Here is a 23,539-nt window from a genome sequence, read left to right on the forward strand (position 1 = left end):
GACAATAGACAAATAGAGACAATAGAATTACAAATCTATACAAAGTATTAAATATAAAGTGTCATCTTGGAGGGAGGCCACCAGGGGCTGAGAGACAAGATAAAAATCCAGAGATGATTATTTTTTTTAAAGATTTCATGCTGAAATGTGGTCAGCCTTAAAATATAGATACAGCATGTTTCTCTCCTCAGTTAGAATATTTTCTCTCTTAGGTAAATGTTATTATAAATAGACCCAAAGATGAGGCAACTAGGTAGCATAGTGGATAGAGCACCAGGCCTGGAGTCCGGAAGATCTGAGTTCAAATCCTGCCTTAGACACTTACTATCTGTGTGACCCTGGGCAAGTCACTTATCTTCTATTTGCCTCAGTTCCTCATGTGTAAAATAGGAGTGTCAGGAAGTGTTAGACAAGACTGAAGGGCCATCGTGGAGCTGCAGAGTTGGAAGGGATCTCAGCTAACTCCCTAGGACGAATGAGATTGTAGCTTTATAAGGAAAAAAAAACCCAACCTTTTATCACTGCCATAAATCCATAAATCCATTGTAGAGAGGCAGGTTTCAGTTTGATCAATCAATCAGCATTAATTAAGTGTCTATTATACGACAATGCTGTGCCCTGTAGGCATTTTCCTAATAAGGAAAAGCAGTCTACACTTCAAATGGAGGTGGCAGGTTCCTATTTTGTCATGTCCATGTGACCATTGAGATCCCGTCTGCCTCCGGAATTCTGTCCTTCTGAGACAAGCAGCTGGACAAACTTCCTCTGGAGTGCACCTCATGGCCCTTTGGGTCTTGCTCTTTTTTACTCTTCCTCCTCCTGCTAATTGGTGAGATTCTCCAGAGCAGAGCCCGGCTCATCTGCTCTGCCTTCTGGCGTCACCATTGGAGTTTCACAAATATTTGTTGAATTTTGATTTTGTAAATCTTGGGTTGACAGAATTCATGTCCTTATGTACGGAGCCATCCCACAAACTGGCCAGATTCTCAAGGAACTCCAAGGTGTCTTTTTGCTGAGGGCTGTTTCTTACTTTGGGTTTGAGGCCAACATGGCTGCATCTCTTTTGGTATTTCATGTCTTCTAATGCTTACTTTTTCACATGCACCGTACAAGTGTTGAGGGACCATCTAGAAACACCGCCTGACCTCACCACGATCCTCAAATGTTTTGCTTTTTCTCATAGACATTGTGCTTGTTAGTATGGCTCAGTGATTCCCAAAGTGGGCGCCACTGCCCCCTGGTGGGTGAGGCAGTGATTAGCCACAGGTGCATTTATCTTAACTATTAATTGCTATTAAATTTTTTTAAAAATTAATTTCCAGGGGGCTAAGTAATATTTTTTTCTGGAAAGGGGGTGGGAGGCCAAAAAAGTTTGGGAATCACTGGACTATGGCTCTACTCCAGCTGGCATGCCTCATGAAGGGGTTTCAGAGCTGGGCTAAGTGCCCAAGATAATAAAAAGGGACCAAAGATAGTCCCTGTCCCCACCAAAGAGCTACCATTTAAGGGAAGAGACTGCATAAAATCAGTATATCCAAAGCAAGCTCTAGACAGGATAAGCAGAAGATAATTAACACGAGGAAGGTCTTGGAATTAAGGCCAGCCCCCTATTGGAGGAGCTATGGAAACCAGAAGACTAAAATCAAGTGAAAGAGTAGAGTATGGTATTTACTTAATATAAAATACTATAGACTTTGTAAAGAAGGAAAGTAGAGCAGTACTTGGGATTGGGGCAGCTCCCAAGTAGGAAATGTGTGGCAGTGGGAGGAATGCCAGCCTTGGAGTTAGGAAGGCTCAGATCTAATCTTGTTTGGGGCACAGATTAGTTTTGTGACCCTGGGAAAGTCATTAGCTTTGTGACCCTGGGAAAGTCACCTGGAGAATAACCACTCCTACCTTTCTGGGATGCTGTACAACTAAAACAGGTAATATTTGTAGAGCACTCAGCAAGCTTATAAATACTACAACTCTTCTCTTCAATATAGAATGTCACGTCTAGGAAACCCCTCACAGGCCATTTTGACAGAAGCAGAGACTGCTGGAAAGGCAGGTGGGAACCAGATAGATAGGGACGGGCTTTAAGGATTTTGTATTTTATCCTAGAAGCAATTAGTCAGTGAGTCAAGCTATGAGTCAAGATGGTGGCATGGATAGATCTGTGACAAAAGAATATTAATTTGGCATCTGGGTGGAGAATGGATTGGAGAGGGGAAAGACTAGAGGTAAGACGTCCAGGTCTTTGGTGAGAAGGATCTGGATATGGGTAAAAGCTGAGTCAGTGGAAAAAGAAGGAAGTCAACAAATAATAACGTGGAGGCAAGATTGGCCACACTTACCAGTGGATATTGAGCAGGTGGGTTATGAGGGGAGAGGGAAGAGTCAAGACTGCCTCCAAAGCATCAGAACTTTGTGATTGGAAGGACGGTCATGCCCTCAACAGAATGAGGAAGTTTGGAGGTGAGAGGATTTTATGGGAAATATTTTATAACCAGTAATATTTTGTACACATCGAGATTGGGATATCCTTGGATTATCCAAGGGGAGATACCCAGCAGATTGCTAGTAATGCAGAACTGGAGTTCAAGTAGGAGTGATTAGGGTGCCATAACAAGATTTGAGAGTCAGGAACAGGTAGGTGGCTCAATGGATTGAAAGCTAGGCCTAGAGAGGGGAGGTCCTAGGTTCAAATCTGACCTCAGATACTTTTTTGCTGTGTGACCCTGGGCAAGTCACTTCACCCCCATTGTCTAGCCCTCACCTCTCTTCTGCCTTGGAACCAATACACAGTATTGATTCTAAGATGGAAAGTAAGGGTTTAAAAGAATAAAAAGGGCAGCTGGGTAGCTCAGTGGAATGAGAGCCAGGCCTAGAGACGGGAGGTCCTAGGTTCAAATCCAACCTCAGACACTTCCCAGCTGTGTGACCCTGGGCAAGTCACTTGACCCCCATTGCCCACCCTTACCACTCTTCCATGCAGGAGCCAATATACAGAAGTTAAAGACTTAAAAAAAATAAATCATAGATTCAATTGAGTAGAAAGAAAACAAACATTAAAGGGTTTTAATAAAATAATGTATAAAGTCATTACCTAAAAAGTCTTAATTCATTATAAAAAAAAGAAAAAAATTTGTGAGTCACCTGCACAAAGGAACCCATTGGAGTTGACTAGAGAGTATATATAGAGAAGATAAGCTTGTTTGGGGTGGAGTCTTAGGGAATCCTTTCGGGTAGAAGAAAGGAGGAAGATGATGGTCTCGTAAAGAAGGCTGACAAGGAACAGTGTGAAGGATGGAGAAGTCAAGAGAGGTCTGTCCTGGAGGAGGGGCTGGTGGTGGTGTCTAAAGCAGTAGAGATGTCCAGTGGAAGGAAGGCTGAGAAAAGGCTACAAGTTTTTGTAGATCATCTGCTAGTATGGAAGAGTTTATCCCCTATTTTATTTTACAGTGTTATGCTTTTAGAGCCTTGCGGTTTCTCTTCAGTATGGAAAGGAATAGACCTCTCTTTAAAAGGTATGTGTTTATAGAGTTTGAAATGCCAATGAACTTATTTTTGCAAAAGCTAGTGTTCAATTTTAATTTGTTTATGGGGCCTGTTTTCAAATAGAATGTTTAGTTTCATGCCAGAGGAAAAATGAATCACGAAGATAGAAATCAGTCATCAAATTGCTGGGAAAATTACCTTTTACAAATAACTAATTATAGAAAAGTATAAATAACTGTCAATTATGAAATCATAGAGACAAGCCACCATATGGCTATAACTTTTCTTAGATGCTCATGACTAGAATGACTTTAAAAAAAAAAAACCTTCTGTCTTAGAATCAACACTATGTATCGGTTTTAAGGCAGAAGAGCAGTCATTGGAGATAAGTGACTTGCCCAGAGTCACACCGCTAGGAAGGGCCTGAGGTCAGATTTGAACCCAGGACCTCCTAACTCTAGACCTGGCTCTCTATTCACTGAGCCATCTAGTTGCCTCCAACTAGAATGACTTTTAATGTTCTTTTCTTTTAAATAAAAATAAATAAATACTTATAAAAGCAATTACATTTAGAAACCCAGTCTTGAGTTTTACATGCTATATTCATTCAAAAATAGAGCTGATCTTGGGGACAGCTGGGTAGCTCAGTGGATTGAGAGCCAGGCCTAGAGACGGGAGGTCCTGGGTTCAAATCTGGCCTCAGACACTTCCCAGCTGTGTGACCCTGGGCAAGTCACTTGACCCCCATTGCCCACCCTTACCACTCTTCCACCTACAAGTCAATACACAGAAGTTAAGGGTTTAAAATTAAAAAAATAAATAAATAAATAAAGCTGATCTAACCAGCTTCCCTTAACCATTAAGAACAAATATTTTGGATTTAACAGTCTTTAGATGGTTATTCCCGAGAGGCAGGGTTTGATGTTGATGAGTTTTCAAAAGAATCATGTGGCCTTTGCTCAGAATAACCATTTTGGAGAGAGCCTCTCTAGAAAGGAAGCGTGGTGTCCCAGAGAGAGCTCTGAATGCTGAGGTCCACTTTGGACCGTCATTTCCTAGATGTGTGAGCTTGGTCTAGCTACCTTCCCTCTGGGAGCCTCATTTGACTTACCTATAACATGTCTGTCTTCAGCTATGTCTGACTCTTCCCTACCCCATTTGGGGTTTTCTTGGCAGAGATCCTGGGATGGTTTGCTATTTTCTTCTCTAGCTCATTTTGCAGATGAGATAACTAAGGCTAATAAGGTTAATTGACTTGGCCAAGGTCACACAGCTAGAAAGTGTCTGAGGCTGAATCCCAGCTCCAGGCCTGTTTCTACCCAGCTGCCCCAATGGGGCTAATGGATCACGGAGGCTTTTTTAGCTCTTAACCTTCTGTGAGAGACACACCAGCCTAAGCGCCCACCAATTATGTGATCTGGGAGAGAATCAGCATTGTCATTTGTAAAATATCAAGTCTAGTTAGTTAGCAAAGCACGAGGAAGCGTGAGCTCATGTAGCATCTTTCAAGAAGCTGCATTCGTTCTGCTAGTTACACGCATCGGAAGGACGGGCCAAGGGAGGAGGAAGGAAGAAAAGGGAGCGAATGCCATTCCCTGGTCGAGAAGCCCTAGAAGCTTCCTTTGAGAGGACTTGCCTAGGGGAACGCGCCTCTCACCGGCCATCCCACTGCCGTATTTTTACTGTGGGAATGATCCGAACCTTCTCAGAACTGTTCTGATGTGGTATTCCAGGGAAATAAGCAGGAACGGACGATGTTTAGAGCCACAGTCAGCCTAGCCTGAGATTAAGCTGTCAGCCCAGATTCACACACTGAGACAGAATATGGGGGAAAAAAAGGGCCCCGTAACCGATTAGGTCTACATAAAGCATGTATGTATTTTTTTTCACATAGACTTTTCCCCACTGACTTGTTTGAGATCTTCATTGATATAGGACATTATGTACGTGATATCAGTGTTTACGAAGAGCTGGTATCCGAGCTGAACTCACTGGCGGTAAGTGCCCAGAGCTTTACAAATACCGTGGCGAGGCGGCAGCGTGGCCCAGCCGAGAAGCCCGGGGTCACTCCTCCCCCCTTGCCTTTCCCCATCAGGAGGACGACCTGAAACAGATCTCTGAAAACATTGAAAGCATAAATCAGAATAAGGCGCCTACCAAATACATAGGCAACTACGCCATTCTCGACCACCTCGGCAGCGGAGCTTTCGGCTGCGTTTATAAGGTGAGTTTGTCTTCCTTGGAATGACCAGTTTAACATTCAGGAGCGAGCTGTAAAAATGCGGCCGTCTCACCCCGGCACCGCGCTGGCCTGGAGGTCAAGAACGGCCTCACTCTTGGCTTCTAGCCGCCATCCCCGTGGCCGTTGTTTGGGCCGACAATTTCAGAAGCCGGCCGGTGGCATTTGGAGGATGGTGATGGCGGCCTTTATTATTATTATTATTTTAACATTCTCACAAGCTGCAGGCAAAAGGGTTCTTACAGAAAGAGTGACCACAACTCTATAATTTCACAGCCGTTCACCTGTCCTTACTCTGCTGGACACCACAGACTGCGTGATGGGCCGCGGAAGAGAAGCTGGGAATAAGGATTTTATTTTTTAAATATTTTTTTATTTTTATTTTATTTTATTTTATTTTATTTTATTTTATTTTTATTTTATTTTATTTTATTTTATTTTTGGAATAAGGATTTTAAAAGCTCGGGCGGACCGAGCCACCTCGGTTAATTCCAGGGCCTCGTTTATTAACTTCCTTCACCTCTTCTTATCCCTCGTCTTTCATTTCATTCGTGTTCCTTCGTTTTGTCTTTTTACAGGTCAGAAAGCGTAGTGGTCAGAATCTCTTAGCAATGAAAGAAGTCAATCTACATAACCCTGCGTTTGGAAAGGACAAGAAAGATCGCGACAGCAGCGTCAAGAACATTGTCTCGGAGCTGACGATAATTAAGGAGCAGGTGAATGCGCTTGTTTTCTGGAAACATTTTGACTAAATACTAAACGATCCATGCAGGAGCTCATCCTCAGGAGTTCAGCGCTGGCCTCAGACACTCCCTAGCGGAGTGACCCTGGCCGTCACCTAACCCTGGTTGCTTTAGGTTCCTCAGTCTGTAAAATAAACTGGAGAAAGAAATGGCAAATTGCTCTAGTATCTTTGCCAGGAAAACTCCAAATGAGGTCAGGAAGAGTTGGACGTGACTTAAAAAGTGACTCGACAATAGCGGATGTATATTTGTAACAGGACTGGTCAGTGCAGGCCTGGGCCTTGGCACACGACCGCTAGACTCGAGGGGGTACCGTGTCACGGAGAGGCTCCTGCGCCTGGAGCCTGGACAGTGTCAGTTTCCAGGCTGCCATTTGCAACGTGATTTACACGTTCTCTCACTTGAATCCCAAGACCCCGTGGGATGGATAGGTATTCGGTCACGGTGAAAACGGTTGTTTTATAAAGTCTGGACCAGTGATTTCATCCGTGTAGGGAACTTCTGGATTGGAAACTCCTTCCACTAGGGCAGACCAGCTAATTTGTGATGCATACCCTCAGGGACTCCCCCTCTATTACACAGCTAGCAGGCGTCAGAAGGAAGGCAGGAATCCAGGGCTTCCTGGATCCAAGATTGGCCTTCTGTTCCCTTGCCCCTTCCTGCTGCTCAGGAGGGAATATTATCCCCATTTTTCAGATGAGAAAACTGAGTTTCAGAGAGGTTAAATGATTTTTATCACAACCATTAAGTGTTCAAGAATGGAGATGAACTCAGAACTTCTTGACTCTAAAGCCACGAGTTAACATTTATAAAGCACTTTGTGAACCTTAAAATACTATATAAATTCTGGCCATTATTGTTATTATTTGTATTACAGATGTTAATCTAACAGTCGTTATATGCATAAAGATTGTTTTACTTGTGACACATTTTCCTGGCTTTTTTCAAATAGCAACTAACCGAGTGATAGTAACATCTATACTATTAAAATCACACAAATCTCAGTTATTAAATATAAAACATGGTTGTTCAAGATGGGACCTTATTTTTTGGCTGGACGAGTCCAAACACATGGGGATACAATACTGGCATTCAGTTCCATTCCTATCATCCAATATTTGTTAATGGTCTACAATGTTTAATTAACCAACAACTTGGAGGTGTGTTTAGGAAGAAACAATCAACATATCAAGAGAAGTGAGACTTCCCTTTGTGACCAAACTCTTTTTTCAGCCTGATTTGTGTATTTCTTAAGACAATTTCTCTCCGGTACCGTCATTACCATGGCCCTGGATTACTCAGATATATGTGGCATCAGTCAGTCAGTCAACTAGTGTTTATTTCATGCCTACTATATGCCAGGCTCTGTGCATAGAAGCAAAAAATATTGTCCAAGAGTGTGATTTATTCATTAAAATAGTTGGATTTCATATTTGTTAATTAACAAGACTACATACCTGAAGTTACCCTATTTAGCCAACCAATCTGTGTAATGGTACTAAGCAAAGATGACTTGATTCTTCTTCTTACCTGCCTGCCCCAGAGAGCTTGGTTTTTGATTGGCGAGCTACTTTTTTATACAGTGTTGGTTCCATCCAACATCATAGTGAAGCCTCTTTATGACTGTGTAGGATTATCGCGATAATCGTCGGAGCTGACTCCACTGCGTCATGCCCCGTACTGCCTCAGAATCGTTGACTCCTTGCTAATTGACGAGACATATTAAGTTCTCAGAGACTTCTTTGGAAAAAGAGGTCCCTTGGGTGCCCTGGTCAGTCTGTCCATCTGAATTGGGTCACATGAGGCTATAGTTAGGTATCTGTTAGCTCAGTAATTAGTAAGTGGATGGTGAAGAAAAGGAAAGGGAAATGGAGGTTCAGGTGGAGGCCAGGAGAATCACTGAGAGAGAGAGAGAGAGAGAGAGAGAGAGAGAGAGAGAGAGAGAGAGAGAGAGAGAGAGAGAGAGAGAGATGGATTGGAGGAGGATTTAGAGATCTAGAAGCATATAAATAGAAATTCCTTAGAGAAGGACACAAGAAGTAAGAAATTGGAGTAGAGGTTAGTGAAGGGACCATACTAGGAGTCTGAATATGAAGCCCAGTGAGAAAGAATAATCAAGAAAAAATGTAAGTGACCACAGGTCTTTGTTACCACCAGAGAACTGATTTTTTTTTTTTAATAATTACCTGCCTTTCATATAACTTCCCTCACAACCCAAGTTAATCTGATCTTTTTAACAGCTTAATCTGGGCAGAATCTCAGAGCATTTTATTTTTGTAATTACCCCCCTCTTTTTTTTTTTTGGGAATAGGGAAACTTGGAGAGATAAATTAGAGGAAAGAATCTGGAATTTAAAAATTAGTAAATCCAAATTTTAAAATAAAATCTCTTATGAATCTCACTTTCATTGGTAAAAAGAGGGGTTTAAACTAGGTTCTCTCTAGATTTTGTTTTATAATTCTTTATATTTAAGTGATTATCAATATAGGATAGCTAATTAGAACTTAATTTTTTTAAGGCTTTAGTTTAACAGTGATGGGCAAACTTTTTAAAGAGGGGGCCAAAGCAAAGGAAATGCTCATCCATCAGTCTGTTTCTAAGACAACTTTTTCAAAGTTTCATTGTATTGTATCTTACTCATTGTATTCATCAGATTAGGAATAATGTCTCAGATAGAACATTTCAGGGGGCTGCATCTGGCCTGCGGGCAGTAGTTTGCCCATCACTGGTTTAGGAGATCATTTTGATGATGGCATAACTAAAAAGGATCATGACAATTTCAATGAGAATTTACAAACTTCGAATTATTCTAAAATATCTTATTTTCCATTTCAAAGCCTTGCTAAAAGTTCCAACAATGAAATGTTTTCATATATGATTTTTGAACCCATCGCCTTACATATTATTCTTTTTTTTCTTACAGCTTTATCACCCCAATGTAGTACGCTATTATAAAACTTTCTTAGAAAGTAAGTATATTACCATGACCTTTGTTATTAGTGCGAATGTTAATAACACAGAAGCAATAAGATCATAGGGGATTGGTTTATGGGAGAGAGTCAGTATTTTAATTCACATAATTTAATTCATAATTAATTAATATTTAATTCACAAAAATTCATATTATTTTAGGTAATATTAATAGTATTTATAATTATTGTATTTTATTATACCATCACATTATTTATTTATTGAGTGATTACTCTGTGCCTATCTGTAACATACATTGTATATATATTTGTATTTTTAATATATTTTGTATATAGAATCTGTATCATAGTTTAGCATAGGGTAAGTGAATATATAAATAAGCGTATAAATATGTAGATACTGTAAATTTTGTATAAGTGAGTCTACATAGCATCATGCCAGGTGCTAGGTGCTGGGCAGATGGCTGGTTTTCCTGAATGCTTTGTTGCCTTTTCATTCTTTTATGTGTAGATGACAGGTTGTACATAGTTATGGAACTCATAGAAGGGGCACCTCTTGGAGAACATTTCAGTTCTTTGAAAGAGAAGCAGCACCATTTTACTGAAGAGAGGATCTGGAATATCTTTATACAAGTAAGGATTCACGTTCGAGATATTTGTTTAGATGTGAGGGGTAAAAGGGGTTTTGATTGGGTAAATATATTAAAAGGGTAGTTCACCAGGGAATTGAATAATTATCAGTCCCCAAACTGATTTTAGTGATTTATTTACAAAATATAGGAGTGAGTGGAAGTAGAGAGATGAGAAGAGGATAGAGTAAGAGATTGTATTCAAGTCTGGGCTTTACTCTGGCAGGGCTCCAGAGGCCCAGCCAGAGCCTAAAAGTCAATTAACAAGGGGTTCAGCCACAAGGGCTTCTCCCAATCAAGGGAGGCTAGTGCCTCCTGGGAAATTAAAGGAGTCAGCCTTCTTCACTTACCACATGTATGTAGCTCTAAGAGAGAGATTTAAGAGCAGTCTCACCAAAGTCTCAGGGTCGCAGGTCCAGCACTCCTTCAGGTTCCAGCAATGAATAAGAAGAGACCCTGGCTCACTCAACTCTCTTTTTTTAAAGGGGCCTCTTTTTTTTTTTTTTTTATTTTAAACCCTTAACTTCTGTGTATTGACTTATAGGTGGAAGAGTGGTAAGGGTAGGCAATGGGGGTCAAGTGACTTGCCCAGGGTCACACAGCTGGGAAGTGTCTGAGGCCGGATTTGAACCCAGGACCTCCCATCTCTAGGCCTGGCTCTCAATCCACTGAGCTACCCAGCTGCCCCATAAAGGGGCCTCTTTTGCATCACTTCCTGTGCCTCCCTCTTAGTTCACGTGTCCAATCACAACAGATGCTTATCTTAGGACTGCCCAGGAGGCAGTCAGTAAATTCTGATTTGTTACTCACTCCAGAGCACGTGGGGTTACAGACTTCCCAACTTGTGAGTTAAGTGAAGATGTTTTCATCTTTGGTGATTAGATCTAAAGATGGGCAGGGTAGATTTAGTCTCATTATCACATAGAGAAGACACAAAAGAGCATGATTCTTTTGAGATCGTTCCTTGGTGGCATCACTGAGGTAAATTCTCATCTCTAGATTTGTCCCCATCTCTCTTGTCTCTGTCCTTGTGTCCATGTCTTTATCTATGTCTATGTCTGTTTCTATTCTCATTTACACCCACATCCGCCCTTGCCTCTCCGTGCTCATCGCTTTCTACACTTATCTTTCTGTCTATGTTTCCATCTGCATGGTAAATTCACTTTTGTTTCTTGTTTCCAGCTGTGCCTGGCACTTCGGTACTTGCATAAAGAAAAGAGGATCGTCCATCGAGATCTCACACCAAACAATATCATGTTGGGGGATAAGGACAAAGTCACTGTTAGTAAGTACAAATTCTGAGATTCCCCAGAAGACAGTTTCTGGATATTGTTCTGGATCTGGGAGTCAGACTTGCCAGAGATGCCTCTGGGGGATGAGCCCCATCCGTGGGAGCCTGGAAGTAGCTGCTGCTTTGTCTCTTAGCTTGCCTGTCACTCCCATAGGGCAGGAGCCCTCCTCGTTCCCTAGAGAAGCTTGGCTCCTCTCCAGTTCCACAAATAACATTTTACAGCTTTGCTACTGACACCTGGTCCATGTAGGCTTAAAAGCAACCCAAACCCACAATCCCTCCAACCATTTAAGCCATCGTGAAATTCTAAAGATAACCAGTCCAGGCAGTGTGTTGTGAAAACAGGAAACCATCTCAAATTTGACCAGCTGGGGGAAAACTCTGGGGAGTGTTTGAACCCCACAAAATGTTGTCATTGGGTGGTTGTGATGGCCGTTGCCAAAGTCACATGGGCTCTAGTGTTTTGCGACATAATTCACATTATTTGTAGTGAGCTTGGGCTCAGCCAGTGCAAATTTAGATAATTAGCAAGAGCTCATTTGTACATGGCACATGAAAATCACCAGGTGGCTCATAGGCATCCAAACTGAACCTCACAAAAGCCTTTTGAGGTAATTAGGACACTATTATCCCCATGGTGTTCATTCAGTCATTTTGGTTGTGTTCGAGTATTTGTGATCCCATTTGGGATTTTTTTTTGGCAAAGATACTGAGTGGTTTGCCATTTCCTTCTCCAGCTCATTTTACAGATGAGGAAACTGAGGCAGACAAAGTTCAATGACTTGCCCAGGTTCACACAGCTGTTAAGTGTCTGAAGCTGAATTTGAACTCATGAAGATGAGTTCTAGGACACCTAGCTGTCCTAGCTCCATTTTACAACAGAGGAAACTGAGGTTCCAACAAGTTCTGCCCAAGGTCTCACAGCTATTAAGTGGCAGAAACAGGGATCAGATTTTGGTTTTATGTTAATATATAATATAATATATAATATAATAAAATAATAATATGATAATAATAAGGTTATAAGAATCACTTAAAAAAAACCTTACCTTCTGTCTTAGAATAAATACTTTGTTTTAATACATTCATACATTTGTTTTGGCTGATGTTTGATATAAGAGCAGTAAAGGTTAAACAATAAGGATTAAGTGACTTGCCCAGGGTCACATAGCTAGGAAGTGTCCAAATTCAGATGTGAACCCAGGACCTCCTGGCTGCAAGCCTGGCTCTCAATCCACTGAACCTACCCTGCAAGATTCACCTTTAAAATTCATCAGTACCAAAATGGAGAATTAAAACCAGTCTTTTGGCTTCATTTCTACCACCACCCCCCTTTATTTTTTCAATAACATGAAACTGGTTTCTAATCATTTTCTACTAATTATGAATTTTTTTAAACCCTTACCTTCTTCCTTAGAATCAATACTGTATATTGGTTCCAAAGCTGAAGAGCAGTAAGGGCTAGGCAATGGGGGTTAAGTGACTTGCCCAGGTTCACACAGCTAGGAAGTGTCTCAGGTCAGATTTGAATGCAGGACCTCCTATCTCTAAGCTTGGCTCTCTATCCACTGAGCTATCAGGCTATCCCCTAATTATGAATTTTTATAGATAAGACACTCAATCATTCTATCATTAGAAATGTATTGATTTCACTTATAAACCCTTGTAGACTTTTTAGATTTTCCAGACACAGCCTAAAATATAATCCTACTTTTTTTCCCCTTGGACTAGCAAGATTTTCTGAATAGAGTCTATTTTTTATCCCTTCTCTACAGTCTAAAAAGAAATTCCAGATTCTAGAATCCACAGACTAGAAAATCAGAAGGTGGCCCTAGGGAAGTGATGGCAAATCTTTTAGAGACCAAATGCCCAAACTACATCCCTCACACCACATGTGAGCCCCCCCCACCTTACCCCAGACAGGGGAGGGAGGAAGTGCTCCCATTGGGCTGCTGGGTGATGGGAGAAATGTCCTCAGCCACTCATGGAGAGCGAGAGTGGAGCAGCTCCTTGCAGCACGTGTGCCATAGGTTCACCATCAGGGTCCTAGGGATTACATAGAGCAGTGGTTCCCAAACTTTTTTGGCCTACCGCCCTCTTTCCAGAAAAAATATTGCTTAGCCCCCTGGAAATTAATTTTTAAAAAATTTTAATAGCAATTAATAGGAAAGATAAATGCAACTGTGGCCATCACTGCTCCCTTGGATTGCTCCAGCACCCACCAGGGGGCGGTGGCGCCCACTTTGGGAATCACTGACTTAGAGTCTCCGAGCAACCATATTTGTGTGTGCACAAGCCTGAGAGATCTTAGCCTAGATACATTTGCCAGTTAGCATCTTTGTTGTATAGTTGTATCATGGGGCCATTTTACTGTTTTACATTTTAACAGGAATTTCTGTGTCCTTGAGATGTTATCAATTGTAGATTTACTAAATAAAATGAACTAGTTTTTAAAATTCACGTAGTTCTTAAAAGTTGGTGGATTTCGGGCCCCCTGGACCCCCTCTAGAAATGAAGCTCTTATTTCCTCAAAAGAAAAAAAGTCTTGGGTTCATTGCAGGATGCTGCCACTAGAGGGCACTCGTGCCATATTTTTACCTTTTCACCCTACGCTAGAATGTTTAGTGTTCACATGATGGTAAAGTAGGAAAATGCAGAATAATTTAAAAAAGAATCAGAAAAAACGTGCATGAGAGGGTGACAAAAACGTGAGAGCCTTAGAAAAACCAACAAAGGTCTGAACTTCCCTTCATGGGGCTCCCCACCGATCACTGGTCCAAGCAGAGCGAGTCGGGAACAGCTTCCAAGAGGGTAGACGGCACTCGGCGCTCGTATTTTAGGAACCCGTAGTTTTGAGAAGCACATACATATGCATGTGAAGTTTAAAAAAAAAAAAGCTTCTCTTTAAGTGGCCTTTACTATGATATATATATTTAGGGTCTGACCCAGTTACTTGTGTGCAGCCTTCGAAGAGACACAAGGCAACGGATTCTGGCTCCCAGAACTCTGCCACCTGCCAAGGCGAAATCACACCCGTGAAATAACATTAGAGGATTCCTCAGAAAGGAGAGAAGTCTGCTGCAATTAAGCTTTCCTTCCTTCTCTACTCTCCATTTGCCAACTCTTGGCATTCTTTTGCCACCTAAATTCTTAATGGTTAAGCCAAAAAACCAAAACCAAAACAAAGCCAAAAAAAAAAAAAATTAAACTGTATTTTTATCCTTGAGAATGAACTTGTGCTGGAGTGAGCTGATTACCGTGAAAAGAGTATGTTGAACTTTGACTCACAGGAACTGAGTTCAAATCCCAGCTTTACCCCTTATGGCTTGTATGACCTTCATGGCACTGTGCCTCAGTTTCCTCACATACAAAATGAAGAGATTGAACTAAGAGCTCTGGTCAGACCCCTGATATTTCTAGAACTGTTACCCTGTGATCAGCATATCTGACATCTTCAGATGCTCTTAGCGGATGTTTCTTAACTTTGAACTTGCACAGTTTTATCTGAGAGTCTCTCAATCTCTGTTGTTGGTTAGTAGCTCACAAAACTTGAGCCCAAAGATGATCCGTGTCCAGGTTCTGTTTACTGTTTTCACGGTAGACAATGCTCCCTCCAGACACACTGTTCAGTGTTCTTACAGGTTCCTCCAATGAGGCTCATTAATAATGATAAAAGTAATGATAATGACAGGCTTGAACTCAGTGTACATACTGGGAAAATTCTTTCCTTTCATCCTTTCAGTGCACTTCTCTGGCCAGAGGGGTTGAAAAGGAGATTCCTTCTGTCTCATCAGCTCCCCTAAAGATGGATTAAAACCATATTTAGGTGACCATTTATAGTAGGATCACTGCAGGACTTTAACCGTAATTGATGGGGCATCTGTCATGCCCAATTTGCCATTGGGAAGCTTGCCCTAAGTAAGGAACAAAAAGGGAGCACCGCTTCTGCTCAGAGTGAACTCACCCATATTTATGCTTGTGCTCTCATTTATTTTTTTTTTTTAAGCCCTCACCTTCCATCTTGGAGTCAATACTGTGTATTGGCTCCAAGGCAGAAGAGTGGTAAGGGTGGGCAATGGGGGTCAAGTGACTTGCCCAGGGTCACACAGCTGGGAAGTGTCTGAGGCCGGATTTGAACCCAGGACCTCCCGTCTTTAGGCCTGACTCTCAATCCACTGAGCTACCCAGCTGCCCCCTCTCATTTATTCTTAAAACAATATTCATTTGCACAGGGCATGTCATGGCTCTCTTCTGAGATCCTTCAGGCTAACATCTAACCAAGTGAGGCTCTGGTGCCTAGAACTAGAACTTATCTGTAGTTTGTGCAGTTTGCTGGGGCTCTCATCAAGAGCCAGCTAGGGCACCCCTCCTTTCCATCTAGATTTTAGCAAGAACTTGGAGCATTGTGGCTATAATATCCTTATATCCTTAGAGTACCCCCTGTTGGAAGAGAAACTACCAGACTCTTCTGTAGTCCTATGTTACCCATAAAAACCATCGGAAAAGAGTTGGCAAAATCCACTGGTTTCCTGCTTGTGCACTGGGGCCCCTCCCAAGAAATGGTCCAGGGACTTGGATCAGATACAAAAATGTTCTGATGCTACATTGCCTGGCAGAAAACAGAAAGATTATTAGCCTAGTTAGTTATCTTCAAACTCCCACGCAGTTGACCCAAAAGAAGGGGAGATTGACAGTGTAAGGTAAGCTTTGTCCATCGTCGGATGGATCCCTCACTCTGGACAGGAAATTTCTCATCAGGATGCACCATTGGCCAGAGGGAAAGAAGTGAGAATTAGTCCATCAGTGGTTGGTGATAAATCCACCCAAATCTATCCGTACCACTCCAGGAAAAGTGAGTGAAAAAGTCCCGTCCTACTAGTAGTGGGCAGCGGTTTCATTTTCACAGAGCAAAGATGGCATATTGCGTCGGGACAGCCTTTATCCACATAACTTTCAAATGTGTAGAACAGAAGAAACAGACAAATTCTGAGCTGGTTTCAGTATACTTCCTTGAAACAGCCTGGCCTGTGGGTGGGAACATCTGTTTTTATTTGTCTGAGTCTAGCGCTCTGGTTAAGGTCCAGTAAGTTTGTGTGGTCTTCCTAAACCCGCTCAGGTCTCTGGGCTCCTAAGGAACAACTCAGGCTTTCGCCAGAGTCCGGCAAGCCACAGCTTAAAATAAAATAAGATTTTCTACTTGGAGCCCTGGAGAGGGGATGTTTTAGAGCCGGCCGCCTTCAGGAAGACCCCGGTTGAGCGTTTCATGGTACAGCCGCTCCTGCTTTGGCTGTCACCATTGTTGCCCATCAGTCTGTAGCCTCATCCTTGTGGATTCCCCAGCCCTGATGGATTTCTGTAAACGTCCAAACTGCGGTGCTTCCCTGGCCTAGCCATAGTTGCTGTTGGGTGGAAAAAGACTCCACGTTCCTGTGGATAAATCTCCTGGGCTTTTGGCTGGACCTGGGAGCGTTCATGGTGAGGTGCATACCTGAAGCTTTCCCAGTGTGTTGGGACGTCCCCAGAGCTTGTGCTCCTTTGTGAAAGCCTTCCAAGGCCCAAGGCTGTCTCTGGGCCACAAAGAGGTGGCAAACAAAGGCCCTGGTAGGGGTTCTTATCACTCCAGAATATTAAATGAGCAATAACAAACGCAGCTCCTTTTTGGCCATTAGTTTCAAGACTCTGCCCAGTCAGAATTTTAGCAGAGCTCATAACGCGTGCTAAAATGGATTTATTTGAAATTCCTTTCCTCCCTTTGCTACTGTTGCATTCTGTCTTTGGTGAGATAATTAATTGGGCCAGGTCCGCCATGGAGAGGGGGCTTTGAGGCGCCATTTTCTAAAACTAGAGTCATGCTGGAAAGTGCTGACGAGGGAGTGATTTCACAGAGGAGCCTGCAGGAAGTGTGGCCAAGAGGCTACCCAAGAGTTCTCAAGGTCCTTCAGCTGCTTGAACAGAATGGTGAGTCCTGTGCCAACTGTGCCTTGTGGATGCTCTCTCTTCTTCTTCTTCTTACTTCCTACCAAGCAGGGCCGAAATGAATTGTAATTCCCACATTTGTTGCTCTAGAGAGGAGCAGAATTGGACGCTGGATCTCTCAGTGGTGGGGGATCAGGTGAGGAGCATAAATCCAACCTGTCGAACCCAGATCTTTCATAATGTCACCCCTGCTAAAAGAGAGGATTCAGCGTCACAGAGTCAAGTAAAGAGAACTCTCCGTTTATCCAAGCAAAAAGGGACAGAGGACAGAAATCTGGAGTTTCTAATGGATCCAACTGACTTTGCAAGCTGTCTCAGAGCAATGGAAGGCTGCAACCAACCATTACCCTGAACTGCCTCCATGAAAGTGCCCCGTCGGTAGCCCTCGTTCTGAGGATTCAGGGACTTGCTCTGTACAATCTGTACAGGTCCCTGGAGGAGGTCTACGTATCCTCTCCTACAGAAAGTCACCTTCTGGGAAGCGGCATCACAAGGCTTCTCATAAGATGAGCCCCCGGCTCTCTGAGCACCCACGTAGGTCCCAGGAACCCACCCTTCCATTTTCCTCTTTTATAGGAAGCTCCCATCTTAGTAGAATTTAAGATGGTCTCCAGAGGAACCTCCAAATCAGAGGTGACGCTCTTGGTCTCCACCTCCATTCCCACGGCCTTGACATTTTGGGCAAAGTGAAACCATGAATATTTCTCCTACTCTCAAGGCTTGGACTCCTAGAGATCAAAAATCTCCTTTTCCTGTCTAATTGCCTGAACCGAAGGGACGATTCCTCGCGTTAGGGATCTAACTTCTCCAGAGCTATTAATAAGAACCATGGAATGCCAATTCCAATAGATCTCTGTAAGAACACAACTTCTAAGGAGATAAAATGTGACTCCCCTCACTTTCTGCAGGCACCATCGCACAAGTTAATTAGCTGAGCAGCTCTGGAAGGCATGTCCACCAGGCAGCAGTGCCAACGCTTGCTTCCACGTGTTCTCTGACAGTCTTTTCTCCTTTGTCCCTCCGAACCCCGAGCCAGGCTAAGCCCAGTGAACTCTCTGGCCCCCTTGAATGACCACCGAGTGGGGAGGATGCTGCTCTGTAGATGTAGCCTGTAGAAGAATGGGAAGAGAGAGAGAGAAAATGAGCAGGGGAAGGGGAAAGAGAGGAAAGGGCTCTGGCTACCTGCCTTACACAGATGGAACTCCTCTGACACCAGGCTGGCCAGGTCAGCCCTAACTGCCCGAGCCACAGTGGCCTTAAGGAGACGGAGAGTAGTGAGTGTGCTCTGAATTCCTGAGTCCCATCCACGGCCCACACGCCGACCCTTTGGGAAATCTTATCATGAGTGGGACAGCTCCAGAGTGGAAACTTTCGAGCTTCCCATGAAGGCGGAGAGAGGGACGAGACTGAGCTCTAGGGGTCTTTGATCTGCCTCTGGATGAGGGGGAATCTATGAATCTCGGGACTTGGACTTTCCTCGATTATGCAGAAGGTTTGTAGGTAGGCTAGAGAGAGATAATAATAATAATAATAAGGCTAATAGCAGCTAATATTTATGTGGCGCCTACTATATGCCAGGCACTCCCTTAAGTGCTTTATAATTATTGTCTCCTTTGATCCTCACAACAACCTTGGGAGGTGGGTGCTATTATTATTCCCATTTTATAGGTTAATAAACTGAGACAAAAAGAGATTAAGTGACTTGCCCAGGGTCACACAACTAGTAAGTGTCTGAGACAGATTTGAACTCGGGTCCTCCGGACTTGAGGACCAGTGCTCTATCCACTGTGCCAACTAGCTGTCTCAGATAAGTCAGATCCAGATGAATAAATACGGAATCATTATATTGCGTATTTTTAGGTGTGTTCATTTGAGTTTCGGGTTTGAGTTCAGATCTTTCTGACTTCAGGCCCACGGCTGCATCTACTGTGCCACCAGCTGCTCAGGGTTTCATTCCTTTGTCAGAGTACGATGGAGAGGCAACATGTAGCGTAATGGATAGAGCTGCTCCTCAACCTAAACGCTTGAAGGTAGACAAGTAAAACTGTTGTTGTTCAGTCATGTCTGGCTCTTTGAGACCTCGTTTGGGGTTTTCTTGGCAGAGATAACTGGAGTGGTTTGCCATTTCCTTCTCAGTTCATTTTACAGATGAGGAAACAGAGGCCAGTAGGGTAAAATGACTTATTCAGGGTCACACGATAAGTGTCTGAAGCCAGAATTGAACTCAGGTTTTCCTGACTCGCGGGCCAGTGCTCTATCCAGTGCTCCAGAGAAAAAAGATACAGAGAAGTAAAAACATAATAATTATACTGTGTATTTTTACGTATTTGTGTAAATGCACAACAATTTGAATAAGGATTAAAATATGAGAGGGAAGCCATCTATCAATGCTTCCTGGGCCTTCTGATGCTTTTTGGAAGGAAAGTAACGTTTCCTCTGATTCCAAATATAGATGAAGCACAAAATTGGAAAAAAAAAAACAACTTTGTAATACTATTAATAGAGAGGAAAAAAATCTCTCAAATGGTTAGCCCTTATTAATTCGTGCTGGTTTTGAGTAGGCTCCCCAGCCATCTGTGTTTTTTATAGAAATATGGGTAATTTCCTGTCATTATTCAAACTCGGCATGCCTCATAGAAGCGAGAGTGAATAGAATGATTGTTAGTCTGCTCGCACTAATGGAGCACTTACTCTGTGCCAGGTGCCATGCCAAGTGCTAGATTGTGGTTCCGTTGATTCTCTAAACCTAAAAATGTATTGGAGAAAATGTCGATTAAGGCTGATTAAATTTAAAAGTGTGCCATGCATATATGTCCTTCCTGGTTGTTAAACACTCAGCAGCACCCCCTGATTTCAACTAAAGTGTGTCAGAAAGGCAGCAAAGTGAGCGTGATATGATGCCCAAATATTTACATTGCTAGTCTAAGGGAAGTGTTGGTTGAATTTCTAAGTGACAAATTTTGATTTTTCCTCCTGGTGAATGAGAGGCTGCCATGCCCTAGCAGACAGAGAGACCTGAATTCAAAGTGAGGAAGAGCAGGGTTCAAGTTCTGCACCTGTGGTGTGATTCGGGCTCCTGGAATCCAAATGACTTCACCTCCCAGCCCTAGGCAAGGACAAACTGCCGCGCACGTGCCAAACGGCAGTGGTAGAAGTTCTCTGAGGAGAAGGGAGGAAGCTCCCTCGATCGGTGCCAGGCTGGACCATCTCTTGGTTTTAGAGTTGTACCAATTGCCCACACAGCCAGCATGTCAGAGGCCAGCCTTGGGCTAGCATCTTCTTGCCTCTGTTCATCAAGAGTTTCCAATAGTGGAGGCTGCTGGGTGGCTCATTAGATAGGGAGCCAGACCTAGACATTTGGGAGGTCCTGGGTTCTATGATGATCTCAGATACTTCTTAGCTGTGTGACCCTGGGCAAGTCACTTAACCCCCATTGCCTATCCCTGACTGCTCTCCTTGGAACCAAATCCAACCCACAGTATTGATTCTAAGCAGAAGGTGAGGGTTTTAAGAAAAAGTTTCCTATGGCAAGAAAAACACACATGCTTCCCCCAATTCAGATTACTCCAACATTTCTTAACAGTCTCAAAGCAGGGAATCCGAGCCCATCAGCATTTCCACTGGAAAGAGAGCGAGGAGAAGGGGGAGAGAATGCCGGCCCTTGATTGGGCTGTTTTCAAATAGAAAAAATGTATTGGGTTGAAGGCTGAAAAGATGTGAATCTGAGAGTGTGATTTATGTGTGTCTCATTAATTATTAAAGCGTCAGGCAGTTAAAAACCCCAAAGAGGGTGCTGGAGTAGAGAGCAGAACTGGAACAAATGAGCAGTTTGAATTTCCTCGATGTTGCTCTCTGTTCATTTTATTTTTTACTGGCTGAAAATGTTCCCGAGTTTCTTAGAGCTTCATGCAGTCTTTGCTCCATGGCATAAAGGGAACGTGTGCATTTGCCTTTTGGTGCCGCCATGAAATATGTGAAATCTGAAGTGGAGCTTCTTTGTTGGGAGGAGGAAGGGGGAAGCTTCTGCTCTTTTAGATAGGTGGGAGCTTCATCCACATTGTCTCAAAGGCAATTTTTTTTAAACCCTTGCTTTCCATTGTAGATTCAGTTCTGTGTACTATGTATTGGTTCTAAGATAGAAGAGTAGTTAGGGCTAGGTAATGGGCGTTATTGCCCAGGATCATACAGCTAGAAAGTGTCTGAGGTCAGATTCGAACCCAAGATCTCCTATCTCTGTTCATTGAGCCACTCAGCTGCCCCCCTCAATGATAATTTACACCTTCAAAGCATCTCTGTTTTGAGTTCATGGGGATTTGGCCACTTGTGCTCCATGCTTCGGTTTCTTAATTCTCAAACTTTCTGATGATTAATAATGGTGACACCTCAAACAATGAAGAAAGTTAATAATAATAATAATAATACTTAGAGCTGCTATTTTTATTGCACCCTTAAGTTTGCAATGAAATCCTCAGAAACCTTAAGACACTTTAGAACTCTCAGCTGCTATTGTTATTAAATTTATCCATTTATCTATGTTCGATGTTTGCTATTGTTGTTCATTCATTTCACTCGTGTCTGATTCTTCATGACTCCACTTGGGGTTTTCTCAGCAAAGATCCTGGAATGGTTTGCCATTTCCTTCTGCAGCTCATTTTACAGATGAGGAAACTGAAGCAAAGAGGGTGAAGTGATTTGTTGAGGGCCACACAACTAGTAAGCATTTGAGGTCATATTTGAACTTGGGTCTAAATGACTCTAGGCCGATGCTCTAACCACTGTACCACCTAGCTGCCCCAGGTTTGATGTACAGGTTTTCCTAAATTGCAGAAGTTTACCTATACAGCTGTGGATTGCTTTTCAATAACTTAGAAATCCCATATTTCTCTCTATGATCAATGAAGATGATCTAAGCTGAGAAGCAGATAATGAATACTTTAAAATATTTGGAACATGGGGGTAGCTGGGTAGCTCAGTGGATTGAGAACCAGGCCTAGAGATGGGAGGTCCTGGGTTCAAATCTGGCCTCAGACACTTCCCAGCTGTGTGACCCTGGGCAAGTCACTTGACCCCCATTGCCTACCCTTACCACTCTTCTGCCTTGGAGCCAATACACAGTATTGACTCCAAGACGGAAGGTGAGGGTTTAAAAAAAATACATTTGGAACAAATAATTGTATTAAATAAATACAACAAAAATCTACTTGATTTATTATTTTTCTATTTTTCCACGTGCCTAATGTTCATGACATTTTCCCCTCATCCCCAGAAAAATATAAGAACTATTGTTTCACTCCTTCCTTCCTTTCTCCTTCCTTCCTTTCTTCTTTCTGTTGTTTCTTCCTTCCTTCCTTTGTTTCTTCCTTCCTTCCTTCCTGCCTTCCTTTTTCCCCTCCCTCCTTTCCTTCCTTCCTTCCTTCCTTCCTTCCTTCCTTCCTTCCTTCCTTCCTTCCTTCCTTCCTTCCTTCCTTCCCCTTTTCCCCCCTCTAAATACCAAGATACCATACCTGTTAAAACTAACAATTGCATAACCAGCAGCACGGATGTATTTTTGAATACTAGAGCTTTGTTTGTTAGAGTCTTCAGGTCTGATGAGAATATGTATATATGTTCTCTCACAGTTCATGAGAGATAAATCTTTTGCATGAGAAGACATGGATTTTAGTTTTAGAGGCTTCAGAATTTACCAGGTTGTCCCTGGTACATTGACTTATTTCTCTGCACTTCAATTCCCTTATCTGGAAAATCAGGACACTATTGTCTATACTTCCTATCTCATAGGACTGTGATTAGGAAATCAGAAAGCACCAAATAAACACATTTTTTAAAAACTTGTCTTAGAATTGATACTAAGTATCAGTTCCAAGGCAGAAACACTGTAAGAACTTAGGAAATTGGGGTTAAGTGACTTGCCCAGGGTCACACAGCGAAAAAGTATCTGCACTAAGCCACCTAGCTGCCCCATGAATTCTTATATAGTCTCGGTGCCTTGGGCATATGTGAAGAGCCTGCTCTTTGCTTGGTTGGGTCTCTGGAGGTAGAATGGTGTCGTGAAGAATGAAATGAAAATGAGCCAGAGTACAAGTCAAAATTGCAGAGGCTGTTCCTTCTCTCTCTTTTGCCATCTGCTGATTTTAATTTTTATACCCTCTTTTCTTTATGATCTCATACAGGTTTTTTTTCTTCCCATACATTCAAAATCACATATTAACTTTTGAAACATCACAAGATTGACATTTACCAAATATCTTACT

The 23,539-nt window shown here is 42.6% G+C and overlaps 1 protein-coding gene across 1 annotated transcript in view; it reads left to right on the forward strand.

Annotated features, from left to right (window-relative positions):
• Positions 1-23,539, forward strand: part of NEK10 (NIMA related kinase 10) — a 271,988-nt gene that overhangs the window by 70,979 nt on the left and 177,470 nt on the right. The window contains exons 15-21 of the mRNA XM_044678880.1: positions 3,445-3,509; positions 5,375-5,477; positions 5,576-5,704; positions 6,298-6,435; positions 9,386-9,431; positions 9,904-10,025; positions 11,204-11,302. Of these exons, the coding sequence (XP_044534815.1) occupies positions 3,445-3,509; positions 5,375-5,477; positions 5,576-5,704; positions 6,298-6,435; positions 9,386-9,431; positions 9,904-10,025; positions 11,204-11,302 (702 nt within the window). The remainder of the gene's footprint in view (positions 1-3,444; positions 3,510-5,374; positions 5,478-5,575; positions 5,705-6,297; positions 6,436-9,385; positions 9,432-9,903; positions 10,026-11,203; positions 11,303-23,539) is intronic.

This window comes from Gracilinanus agilis, chromosome 5 (genome assembly GCF_016433145.1).
Source record: "Gracilinanus agilis isolate LMUSP501 chromosome 5, AgileGrace, whole genome shotgun sequence".
NCBI lineage: Eukaryota > Metazoa > Chordata > Mammalia > Didelphimorphia > Didelphidae > Gracilinanus > Gracilinanus agilis.